This window comes from Dermacentor variabilis, chromosome 2, assembly GCF_050947875.1.
Source record: "Dermacentor variabilis isolate Ectoservices chromosome 2, ASM5094787v1, whole genome shotgun sequence".
NCBI lineage: Eukaryota > Metazoa > Arthropoda > Arachnida > Ixodida > Ixodidae > Dermacentor > Dermacentor variabilis.
The window spans coordinates 246,685,663-246,699,017 of NC_134569.1; the positions used below are offsets into that span (position 1 = coordinate 246,685,663).

At 47.9% G+C, this 13,355-nt stretch overlaps 1 protein-coding gene across 2 annotated transcripts in view; it reads right to left on the reverse strand.

Moving 5' to 3' along the window:
- The window catches only part of LOC142573218 (uncharacterized), a 325,311-nt gene that overhangs the window by 236,803 nt on the left and 75,153 nt on the right, over positions 1-13,355 (reverse strand). For both annotated transcript variants that reach the window (XM_075682810.1, XM_075682809.1), the window contains exons 10-12: positions 12,217-12,283; positions 7,257-7,364; positions 2,994-3,101 (exon numbers count right to left, since the gene is read on the reverse strand). In XM_075682810.1, coding sequence (XP_075538925.1) covers positions 2,994-3,101; positions 7,257-7,364; positions 12,217-12,283 — 283 coding nt within the window. The remainder of the gene's footprint in view (positions 1-2,993; positions 3,102-7,256; positions 7,365-12,216; positions 12,284-13,355) is intronic.

Genomic DNA, 13,355 nt, shown 5'->3' on the forward strand with positions numbered 1-13,355 from the left:
CCACGAAAGAAGAGGCATGCACCGAAAGAAGGGCATAAGAAGGCCCTCCATCCCTAGGCGACACTTGTCTAGGTGAAGCATGCGCTCACCAAACCTGACACGTCGTCGCCTTCGTAATAGAGAAAGAAGAAAAAAATCCCCTTTCGACGTTTTTTTGTTTTCTTCCAGCGCCGTCTCGTGTTTCTTGAACTTATGCACTGCAGCATCTACTTTCTGTGCCTGCACATATCTACTTGCCCACATTGTAGTCAAAGACATTCACTGAAGAGCAGCACACCCTATCGGCACGTATATACCCAGTTACCCAAGCTGGCATTAAAGTGGTTTGTTGAAGACCTGCTCAGAACGAGTGGCACATACTGTGGGGAGGGAGCACATGCACCCAACTTCCTCTGCGTACTCCTGTCATTGTGGTCGCACCTTGCGGACACACCAACAGTCTGTGTAGACATGGGAGGGGCACTACACCCTCTCCCGGTCCTGCCTCAGTCTCGTGGCATGCTAACCATTCCCCCGACTTGCTGGAAGGCATCAAAGGGTTGAGGAGAACGTTCCCCTCGCAAAAGTAGAAAGGTATAAAATAGCCTCACCGGGGAAGACCCTCACTCTCTCTGGCACCCAACCTCGAACTTGCCCGATAGCAATACCTGCAGGAACCCATGAGTGACCTTGTTTGCCTGACTATTCCACACCACAAGGCAAGCCTACTTATTACTTACTACAAAGTGGACTTCCCTCTGCAAGTGTTCTTTATTGCTTGTTGCAATAAACTATGTTAGAGGTGCCACTGCTGGTTGCCTTATTTGTTCGAACTTGATGTAGCAGTGACTACCCATGCTACAGGTTTGGTGTACCATGGAACGACTGTGTGTGGTTGGAACTGGAGCTTACCTTCAGCCCTAGCCACATGAACAGCATGTACCCCATAATACCCAGTACTCCAGTCGGCATCAAAGAGTTCCTTTGAGCAGCGGTTCCTATCGAGTCCCGTGTCTAAAGTGACGCATGTGGCCGTGAAACACGTTCGGCGAAGAGCAAACGTATGTAGACATTGCCACATACTCAGTGATCCAAGTTGGTCTGATGGTTGGTTTCAAACCCTGTTACCTCAATAAAGCTGCCCAATGTGCTACCCATTCCACGACTGACTACCCAGTGAACTAGGTAGATGGGAAAATGGTTAGATACAAACAGATAGATACATAGAACTATATACAGTGAAACCTTGTTAAACCGTAGTTGGCTGTAACTCTGAAAAAGTACATACTAAACAGTGGTACTGTTTACCCGAAATAACATGAGATCGCCCATTTACCTGTCGAAAACGAAACATGGAATTCGGAGAGAGTGCAATAAAAATGGGGGGAAAAACATGCAGTATTTATTCACTTTGCGCGACAAAAGTGTTATTTTCGTTTGATGCCGTGGCAGCCTAGCACGTGTGGGCATGCGCGATTCTCGCGCGTTCCCTGGTATGTTTTTTCTGCACGGTGCGTCTCCTGTAATCCGGCTTCGCCGCGTGGCCTGGCGCCCGCGGCGGTCGGAGTGGTTGAGGCGCAGTACGATAGAGGGCGCGAGTGTTGTGCTGATAACGCCGCCGACAGGCGGGGTTACTTGGGCGCCGAAAGACAAGGCGCTTCCTCTTGGTTCGGGACAACAAGCAGTGCGGATGTGCCGTGCCGCACATGCGCCGATCCATGCTTCTGTGAGACCGTCTCGCATGGTCGCCTTCGAACGTGCCACCGTTGGCGTGACCGTACACGCGAACGACCAGGCGTTGGGATCTAGCATGGGGCGAACATATTCGCTCGCTATCCGGTTGCGGTGAGTCGGACTTCCTAGATTTGTTGCGCGCCCATCGGCATGTTTTGTGGATAGCAACTCGGCTAGCAGGCATTGATCTATGAAAGGTGCAATAAATGCCCTTGTGAGTGTTTGCACTACTGTGTTGTCGTTCCTTTGTCCCAAGAGTATGGGTTGAGAACCCCACACACGACGACAGCAGCCTCAAACTTACTGAAGCTGCGTGCCAGCTTTACGACCAGCCCCCTCTTCTCAGCAAACACTCGCATGGCAGATTCAGAAGTCCCAAGGAGCTTTTTTCATTGCCGGGTGCTGTTCTCGTCGCGATAATTGCATTCATGAAGCTGATGTAACGCGCAGCTTCTGCCACTGTCGGGCTTGAATCACCCGTGCTGTCGCTTTCCGTGTCGTCCTCATCACTGTCGCAAGTCGACACTTCGGCAACAACAGAGGCAACGATGGCGAAAAGTCGAACCTTGTAGCTGACATCTCTTCGCAGTCACAGCAGCGCTGCCGAGCACCTTCTTCGCATTCTAAATGCCACACACCATAGTCAACAGCAGATCCCTGTCGCATGCCAGCGCCGACTTCTTTGTGTCACGTTCAATAGCGTGGACAATGCCTAATTTTTCTTCTACGCTGAGCACCTGGCGTCTTTTTTTATCCAAGCTACAACATGATGAAAGTCCTCGCTTGCACGACACCACAATGCTCTCTGGCACGGCGCCGAAATGATGCTGATGTTGATGTGGCTTCGTGCACAAACGCAGAGGGCGCTTGGAGGCCGTTGCTCCTATCTCTGAGGCTTTTTCTGCCGGGCCGCCCGATGGAGATGACGTACCGCCGTGTTTGTGCGACGAAAAGGGGAAACGTTACGTTTTAACCGATGCCTACGCAATAAGCTAGTACGGTTTACGCGGATACAAAATACATTATGTTCAATAGCTGCAGAGTCGGGGATTTGACATTACTACTTTTAAAACGAAACTACTGTTTAAGCAGGTACGGTTTAACAAGGTTTTACTGTGTATACAAGATAGTCCCCCAAAAAGGGTGCGAAGTAACCTAAGAATGCTAATGCATCAAAAGAGAGCTCCCATTATACGAGAACAAATATCGCATGCATACCATGCACTGACTGCATTGTGACATGCTCACGGCTGCCTCGCACTTTCCACTACAAGACTCACCGTAGTCCGGGCACTGTTGGATGAAGCCTATGGCTGCCCGACAAGTTGGTTCACAATTTTCCAGGTGGCGTCCTAGGAAGCCAGTGTCTAGAGGGCTTTCCAGGGAGGCTGCGTGCCAAAAAAGCAACAAAGCTTGCTGAGGTTGAGGCAAGAATATGTTAATGCCTGGCATGCATCGTGGAATGAGACACTGACGCATACACCTGCAAATGAAGGCCAAGAATTGTGAGTGCAGTGAAATTTCATTACTTTTAGAGTGTCAAACAACTCTGACTGAAAAGTTGTGAAGTGTTGACAATTGATACCAATCTACGATCTGCATGTCAAGATGAAACCCAACGAAAGAAATACACACACAGGACAATGCTGGACCAACAACAGAACTTTATTGCCGACAAACCCACAAGGTCTCACAAGCACATGCACCAGACGAAGCAATACAAATAAAACTCAATATACAGTGCAGTCCACTTATAATGATACCACATATAACAATATATTGGTTATAACAATGGGTCGACATGAGAGTGTCATTTTATGCATTAGGTCTATGGGGAAAAAACCATTTATAACAATAGGTTATTCACCGCATATCGGATACAACGATCAAAATTTTGCCATCTGGACGCCGTTTTCCGTGCCAAATAATCATAACATTTGCGTTGCTTAGTTCCCTGAAATGAACGATGTCGAGACGAGGCGATGTTTAACTCCGTAAGTTTGTATCTGCCGCTATTACCGCGCAGTGCGTCCCACCCCGCCCGCGCACCGGAGAATAGCTGAGTAGGCGTAGCGCGCCACAAGACAGCGTTAGCTGCTTCGTGAGCGTCGGCCACAGTCGTTCCGAAAGAGAGAGAGAGAAAGAAAAAGAAAAGCAACAAGCAAAGTGGCGCGGTGGTGCCCGTCCCGCGTCTCTCTCTCTCGCGATAGCAAGCTGACGCCACCGAAGCAGCGTGCAACCAACTGTTCAACCCAGTTCGAAGATGGCGCCGACAAAGCGCAAAGCTGTGTCACTTGACAGAAGATGGGATATTTTGCAGGACTCTCGATGCGAGTTCAAGGTGAGCGCCCTTGTGAAGAAGTATGAGTTCGCCCAGTTAACGATATCAACCATCTTGAAAACCGGAAGCACCGCGATTGTGAAGGCAGGAGCTATCAGCGGCCATGCCGATCAGCGGAAAAGGGTTAGAGACCCTTTGTACGCCGATGTTGAAAGGCATTTTACCAGTGGTTCATCACCAATTGCTTCAAAAAGGCGGGCTTTGTGTGTAAGGACGAACTTCCCCAACCCACTGAGACCAACACGGTGGAAACCGCTGACATAACCGAGCTCTGGGAGCTCGTTCCTACTGGTGACACAGGTGGTGCGTCAAAGGAGGAGTTTTTGACTGCAGACAGTGCTGCCTCGTTCTGCGATGAAGTCACCGACGAGGCAATCGCCGAAGATGTGCTGGCTTGACAGACGGCAAAGTTGTGCGACGGTGGCGACGGCAGCAGCGACAGTGACAATGAGATTGACAGTGGCTCCTTGATCCCGACCTCGATGTCCACGCAAAGTGTAGTGTCGTCAATCGACTCCTTAATTGATTTTATGCACGCTAAAGGATTGCCGCCAGTGTTCGCGCAGCAGCTGGAATCCATGCACACCGCGGTTGTGAAGCTGAAGCTGCCGCAAAAGCAAGTGCAGATTTCTGACTATTTCGGCGCGCCTAACCCCTGACACGGTCATTGGCGCTAGAAATAAAGTTTGTTTTTCACAGCCTACTTTCTACATCATCTATTCTTTAGAGCAAATAGCGAATTCGGGTTCGTCCAAACACACGTCCAAAGTCTCGCTTTGGACGTGTCATAGTAAAGGAGAAAAAAAAACAAGCACAAAAAAGACCATCCAAGCCAACCAGAACACGCGAGAGCGTGAGTTGACGCGAACACACGATAGTGAGAAAAAAGCAGTCAGGCGGGTCCGTACGATACCAGTCTCTGTAGGTGTAGGTGCCACTCTTATTGGTCTCCTTGGCTCGCGGCTTTCTTGCCGCCAATGCGAGCCACGAAAAATGGGCCCAGGACTGATCCCTCCCACAGCGCGCATTTTGCCGCTAGTATGGTTGGGGCATTACGGCACAACGCAGAAGTGGCGACCTTGCCATTTGAGAGAGGGTAAAATTTCTGCCATGGTGTTCTTCTTCTTCTTTGTTCTTTTTTTTTCTGCACATGACGTTGAGGGGTTTCTCCTAAGCCTTTCCTCTATGGCAGGGTCAGAGCAATGCTGGTCGGAGGCACCGCTGCATGATTTTGCGCACAGCTGAGATCATTGTTGGAGCGCAGTATGTTCAAATCAACCGTTGCAAATGCTTGCGTGTTCGAATTACCAGGTGTTTACACACATAACTTTGACAGGACCACCGCATCAGTTTGAATAAATTGGAAGTTTGAATTAGGTGTGCTCAAATTAACAATTCGACTGTATAACTAAATTCTCATTATAATGAATTATTTAACTTTTCATAACCTCTTGTCCATAAAACACCATGTATTTTGAACATCTATATAACGAAGTGTGTTTGTATGTGATTTCAATATAACAAAATTTAACTTCTGCTGCAAAGGAATGCCAAGACAATAAATGGAAACTTCCCTGGACGTAGATGGTCAAGTGATTGAATTGCAAGTGGCTGCTTGCAAACACACCTCTCGAATCGCATGTGGCGCGACAAGAGCAACCACCGAAGTGGAGCCGCATCACATTCCGTATAAAGTCCAAGTGTGAGAAGATCCTATCGCGCCCTGCACACTGTGTGCTTTAGGTGCGAGTGTAAGAGTGCGAGGGTGAGACAAGGAAGATGGTGGCTTCACTAGTGCCGCCTTACTACGCGAGCTAAGGCAAAGAGGGGGAGAGGAGCGAGCCGGTGGTAATGGGATCAAGCGGGCGTGAGGTGACGGAGTACGGGGTAGGTTGGCGCACACCTCGACTGTGACTGTGCATGGCAATAAGCAGGACTGAGTGCATACACAGCTGTGCACCTGGCTTTACAGGTAATGTGCCACATGCACAAAGAGTGTGCGTGCTAAGACAGTGTAGCACCATGTAAGCTGTATTAAAGTGCATTTAGTATTGGAGGTGGTGTAATTTCAAGTTTCGATGAACCGTTGGGGTGAGAGGCAGACGAAGCATTCGCTCCCCGCTGCCGGTGCTTTTCCTGATAGCTTGGTCCCAGTGCAGGCAATGCTATCAGCCGTTGGTGCGGAGTGCTTGCGAAAACGTGGCCAGCTTCGCTTAATTTATACCACCAAGATACTGTCAACAGGCGTGGCATGAAACCGTATCATTCGTTGCCGACTCCCAAATTTATCAAAATGAATTGTTTTTTCCTTCAACATTCTTTTTTGCTCTTTTTTTATTGCCCAACATTCTGAAAATTCTGCAGCATCTTTCTGTGTAAGAAAAATCGATCGGTGACTGTACCTATCTGCATAAAAGGCTGAATTTCAATATAACTAAATTTCAATACAATGAAGCAAACTACGGAGGTTTAACTGTACTATAACCACCACCAGTTACATCAGGCTACAGGAATCTAGTGTACTCCTTGCTTCTTGTGCATGCATTTCTTTTAGTGGATTTCATGTTATTTGATCGTGTACCAAGCCTCCCAGCACTTGGCCTTTTTGTAACCTACAATGAACATGCTGCTGCAAGCATGTTTTGAAAGAGTGCCGTAATGTGAATGTTACAGGCTTTTGATCAATTTCTATGCAGCTATCTCTGCTTCCTCTTCTTCCCACACACCCCTGCTGACGATCCCTCCCCGAGTTTCCACCTGTGCATTGTTTCCTGTTCTGGCAGAGAGGTTGACAACATCCCTGCCAATTTCTGCTTAGTGCAGATCACTGCTTTTCTCTGTCCGCTGTTACTGTTTAGCTTCCCGCAAAGTCTGTGCTAAGCTGCAATGTACCCTGTGGTGCGTGCCTGCCCTGATCAGTGTCCCAGGTTAAAGGCACAGTCAGAACAGGGTGAGAGCCCCCCAATTTCATTCGGCCAATTGCCGCCGGAGACATCGTTTGTTACACCACTACATCTACTGCAATAATTTGCACATGGTATGCCGGGAACTGTGTCTGGGGCATATCTTCAGAAGAAAAATCAAAGGACAGTAAGCAGTCAACTACATCATCAAATGTCAATGAAATAAAAGCCTAATGGGTCTGTGTGAGGCCTCAGCCCAAAAGTGGACATAATTAGCATGACGATGGATAAACACTCACACAGAGGCACGGCGTCCATGGTGGTTGCCCAGTCAGCCTCTGTAGGAAGCTGGAGCAGCCTTAGCAGCAAGTACAGGCATTCCCGCCGAAGGTTGTCATAGTCATGCTCTGTCAAAAAAGAAAGAGACAAAGAAAGAGACAAGTAAATGTTTGTTACCACAAAGTTGTAAGAACTGGAATAAAATATGAGAAGCGGTGTTGCTCCTCACACGTGATCGTTCTGATGGTCTCAAGCAAGTTGTCGGTGCCTAGTGCTTGAGCTCCAGCACAGTTTGCTGTCAGTGTACACAGTTGTACATGTATGGCCTGGTCTGCATGCCAAGCGTGTTATTGATCGTTGCAGCCTCCTAAACAAATTCAGCAATGATCTTAGGTGGGTTGCTTATCAACCCACCGAAGAGCTTGTTTCACACCAAGCATCAGGAAGCAAACTTTCTGCTTTTTGGACATGTCAGGGTTGGCGTGGCACAACATGGAAGTCATTTCCACCATGAAGATCATAATGTTCTCATCTTCTAGCTGCTCGTGGGTTTCCAGGATCTTTGGCCTTTTGTTTATGCACAATGCCCGTGAAGGTGCCTGGGAAAGTCCAACAAAATGGGTCTCATGTTAGGGTGGACTTGTGATTGTCGATCTAAATCCTGGCGACGTCTTCCAATTAGACATAGACATGCCACAGATAGTCTTTGCAGTTCCAGTTCTTGACGTTGGGACCTCTCTGTATGTCTCCGGCCAACTTTAGGAATCTTCAAATGAAGCTTCACAGAAACTCGACAGCTGCTTGGGTTCCTGCAGCACGATCGCTGCAGGCAGAACTGAGGCTGTCGTGGCTGCTGACTTGTCCATGATCTTCCTGGTCTTCTTAGGTTGATGTCTGTAGTCTGGCACCAATCCTTGTAGCGTGTGGCTAGCACGCTGGTGCATGGTGATGTTGACATTTTCTTCATGGCTTGGGCATTGCTTACAGCTTGTAGGGGGCGTCTCGTACACAACGAAGCACCTCCACCAGATATCACGTCGTAGTGACCAAGAATCAAACAGTAGCATAACTATAATTGTGTCGGTCTCGCGAATAAATTTTGGTGGAAGTGGCGCCTTGTGTGTAGCTCTCGTGTGTGTCATTTACATGCTTTTCACCTAAGAATACGGTAGAGGAAAACACATCATGCGTCAAGCTTTAACTTAAACAAGTACTGATAGAAAAATTGTCTTATTTGTTTACTGCTGTCATTTATGTTATTTGTTAATGTTATTGTTAATGTTATTTGTTTACAGCTGTCAAACCAGGATAGCCGTTATCCCTATGCCTTCGCTTTTCTATCACAATGGTTATGGGGTGGGTTTTTCTCCCGGACCAGTTTTGAGTGGCAGCAATTTGTGTGGTCGCCCATGGCAATGCAACCGGTGCAGCCAGCAGTGCTAGTGCAAGGCAGATCATCTCTCTGGGATAGCATCAGGTACATATACGTTTTCCTTTTGTCCGCCGGCCCCTTTTTGTTTTGAGCTTTGCTCGGACTTGAGCTCGTCTATGGTGCCTTGTACCTACAGTGAGCACATACCCAGCTGTTGCCCCTTTTCCAAATGCTAAGCTGAAGAGCAGTACCTAGTGCTCGTTTGTTGTCATACTATGCAGAGATGCACTTATCGAAGGTCCAAGCCAATGGAGATTGCCTTAGCTCTTGCAATCAGGCCCATTCGTCACCGTGAGAGTACAGAGCATAGCTGCGGGGACACTTTTCCCTTAGCAGCATGTCGTGGGAAGCCATCCTTCCAGCAGCGACGTGCTAGTGGCATCTTGTTTTGTGTTTTCTCTGTTGATACGGAAGCGTCTTCACTACTCACACTATCCCAAGACTGGACGTTTGGAGTGTTAGGTGTAGCCTGAGGCAAAAAGACCTGTTTTCATTAACTTAGGACAACAATGTGCTCCTTGCTGTGCAGCACTCGACACTGTTTACAGGCTAAGCATGTGCGCAGTGGCACGCTGCATTAGCAAAGGTGACGGCTGAAGTGCACCTGTGGCTGCAACCTGCAGTGGTCGACACTCCTGTGAGATACAACACCCCTATAACACCAAGTTCAGCTCGGCTTTGGACATGGAAGACAAGACTCATCATGTCAATGAAACCTGATGTGTCATTCTCATGGTACTAGACGCAAGTTACACTGCGACTGTGCTCCCAAAACATGAGACCATTAAGCATTCGATGAGACAAGAGAGTTTCCCTGCCTCCTCCTGGTACTGGTCTCCAACAAAGACGACGACCATCTTAGACATTGTCCTAGCCCTCTTTGACTGAGTCAATCTCACTACAGTAGAATCTCGGTGATACGAATCTCAAGGGGAGGCAAAAATATTCGTATCACCCGAAATTTCGTATCACCAAAAAAGAGCGAAATCTGTCCCGAAACCATGAGACATGCACAAGAAAACATTTATTTAAATGTATATCCTTCCGAGTAATCTTCTCTGCGAGGTCGGCCAGCATAGAATTTTCGAAGTTGAAGTACTGGGCTGTAGTGCTCTCACGCACAGTCTCGGATGTCACAGCACACCGCAGAATATTGAGAGCGTGCATAGTTTTGGGTGCCGACGGTGGTTGGTCATCACCATTTTGGCACTCATCTTCTTCTTCCCTCACTGGTTGAAATTCCAGGCTGCAACGATACATCCTCCACGGTGTCTTCCACTTTGCGCAGACCACAGGTGACGAGATCATCGTCCTCGGTGACGATTGTACTGCAATCGTACTGACTGCAGTACCTTTCGGGCTGACGTGATCAATGCTCGTAAAACAACACATGCAAACAACACGCTGCACTTTCATAGTCGTCGCACACGAGGGAACAAAGAAGAGGGAGCTGCTGCTGGTGTGACGATCTGCGCGCTGGTTGTAGCGGAAAGATCGGCGGAACGGGCACACAGGGCCGCGAGAAATGTGGAGAGGACAAATCGCGCCAGACCGGTTTGGTCGGCTGGTTCACAGGGCGAAAGAACCAATAAGCAGCGGTGCAAGCCTCGGGCAACAACAAAGTAAAAAGAAAGAGGCGGAGGGGCCACCCCCAAAAACTAGAGAGAGAGAGAAAGCTTCGTTTGCCTCGTCAGCCTCCCTGCTGCCGCAGAATCCCAAACTGGCACTGGGGCACGCTGCGCCGGTGGCGGCTCGACGGTTGTGGTACCGAAGTTCGTATCACTGGGCGTGACGCGGGAAAGTGGAACATCCGAATTTTGGCCAATTGTACACAATGCATTTCGGCAGGGGAATTTTACGAATTCGTTTCACTCTGAAATTCGTATCAGCCGGGTTCGTATCCCTGAGATTCTACTGTACTTAACCTTTGTCAGCCTCCTTTGCAAGCTGCCTCGGTCTTTAGGTAGAGGGAATGCAGAGATCAAGGTGTTTCCTCGCAGCTCATCCTGTAACCTCATTCTACAAGAACTGCCGCCCAGGCAACAATATGGGAGACACACCTAGCGTTCCAAAAGCAATTTTTTTTTTGCAACCCATGCTTCTCTTTCCCGGCGTCAAGTCACATGCCCAAGTACCCGTCACCGGGATGTGCACCGACTTCACCAAGCGCTGTACCACTCGGGTGTTACTTGCCGCAGAAGATACTCAAAGGCTCGCTACGAGTTGGCTACATGGGACCTTTGCTTACGTGACTTCTTGTGCTTGGTGCACTGCTACCCAGTTAGCCTAGTGCAGTGGGTGCTTACTCGATTGGACTCGCAGTGAACCTCTGCCCTCAAACCCTGATCACTGCACTGGGGGGTGTATCCTAGATTGACATGTGTTCTGTATTCTATTGGCATGTGTTGCCTACAGACAAGATACCAGAAATGTTTTTCTTTAGGAGTTTTGGTATGGAGTACAAAGGTTTGGGCTAAATATCTTTGGCCAACACTGAATGAAAGGCAGAAGACATCACTTGTTGGTTTAGAGCAGGAACACTGGACGAGGAAGACGAAGTTTGGCACACAACTAGCTTTCTCTTGAAAGCAAGGTCAGAGACAGATCGACACAATATATTCGACTGCAGTGGTGTCACACATGTGATGTGATGCAAATGAAATGTACACCTATGGTTCAGATATGACAAAAGCTGTCTGTAAAAATTTCAAACAAAGCCTTCAGTGGCTTGGAATGCAGCCCACTTACAGTTTTCTGCCTGGGTCTTCCCCCCTATTGCTGAAAAATAACCTGCAAAATATTTTGTTCTTTTCGTAAGTTATCCCTATTCTCGACGTCTTTTGCATATTTAGATAGAAAATCACAATTATCTTCAGGTATATTATATGTTCCATCATTAAAAGTTAACAGGCGATTGTTGGCGGTCTGATACCGGAGCTTTCTCTTCAAAGTGTTGGTGAGTCGACGAACTGTGTCGTAGCGTCCTTGGTGCACTGCAGAGCGGAAGAGTGTCGTGCCCTTCCCTGACTATTGCTTGTAGTGTAAACCTCACACAAACCATCACCACAATGTACATACAGCACTCTTAACACTGATGATACTTGTTCGGTAGCAAGGTGGTGGCATGACAACAAGAGATGACAGCAGTGGCAAAAAAGATCACAGCACAAGGGGCATGTGGTTATCCCATGCTTGTAACACTCTGGGTGCATGTTACGAAAAAACAGTTGAATTTTATTTGTTTTTCTTTTAACATTTATGCTCACTAGCGCAAGCGTTTAGCATAGCATTCATGGATCAGGATCATGGCCACATGCGCTTCTTCATACACCAGCTAGCCTCCGTAGCAGCACTGCTAGTACTACAAAAAATGTGAGAGAGCATATGTGCACATAGGGTACAAATTAAATACAGGGTCAGCCCCCCACCTTCTTGCAGCAGACATTGTTACAGGGGAGCTTGAATGGTGCCCAGCACAGCAACTGGCACGGCAGACAAGACCTGTTCTATGGTGCGAATAAACAGTGCAGCTTTCAAAGAGAACTCACTGGTCTCAGGGACAGTGTTGGCCTCAGTCAGGAAACCAACCAGGGTCTTGAGCAGTGGTACACCCACCTGAACACAAGACATAACATAATGTGCAGATGCATAGCTGCTCTTGGTAAATGAGGTCACAGATGATGAGCAAACATTCAACATGACTTCCTGGCCTCCATTTGCATGCTAAAGTCAGTATGCTTATGTCATCTGACACCATCTTAATAAGACTTTAGGAACACACCAAGAACAACTGAGTAACCTTACTGTCACTGTTGACCATCTTTAAAAGGCAACTCCGGCAATTTTTGACCATGTCAAGGTAATGGAATATTTAGTTTCCTGAGACCCCCCCTGTCCCGCATCTGATAGTAGAATTGTTCCGCAAATTTGAAAATAATTTTAAATAAGCAACAAAAGCAGCCGAGCGAACCTCTGTGTGATGTCACAAGTGTCCCCAGTGGGGAAGGCACGCAAGACATGCCTGTCTCGCCTGCTGGGCAAACGAAACCAGCGAAGAGCAGACACTCAGCTGATTCATGATTGCACCAGACATTTGGGTGACAATGTCAGCTGCACCAGCTCTTCGGATCTGTCAAATATTGACAGTTATGATTCTGACGACTTCAATAGCCACGAATCACCATTCGCACATGACCCGCCATCACGAGAGCCTGTGCCTGTGCACTACATATTGTGCTGCAACATACAGACCAAGGGTAGCCCTAACCACTGATTTTATACGAGCTGCTTGCTATTTCAGGTGTTTTACCCTGCCTCAGAAAAGCACTTCGCATGTAGAACACAACTTTCCGCATTTGTATGCTGCAAGAACGCCGCTGACAGTCCACAAAGCACTGACCAGTGCATTAATTTACATCGGCAGGTACAGCGACTACTCATTGCTCACTTGAGGTATAACGCTGGCCACTCATTGGTGACATTAATTAATGTCAGAAGATATCAAAACAGGCATTTTTTGTGCATGTAAGCACTGTTGCATCACTCTGAATCGCGCTGATACGAGCAATCACACAGCTTTGAAAACAGTGAGTGGGAGACCGTAGAAGGGGAGCGTTGTTATGCTGCCTGCTTATCACTCTTCGTACTCTCTTCATGCGCACAATATGTTCCGTAAATACACACAGAT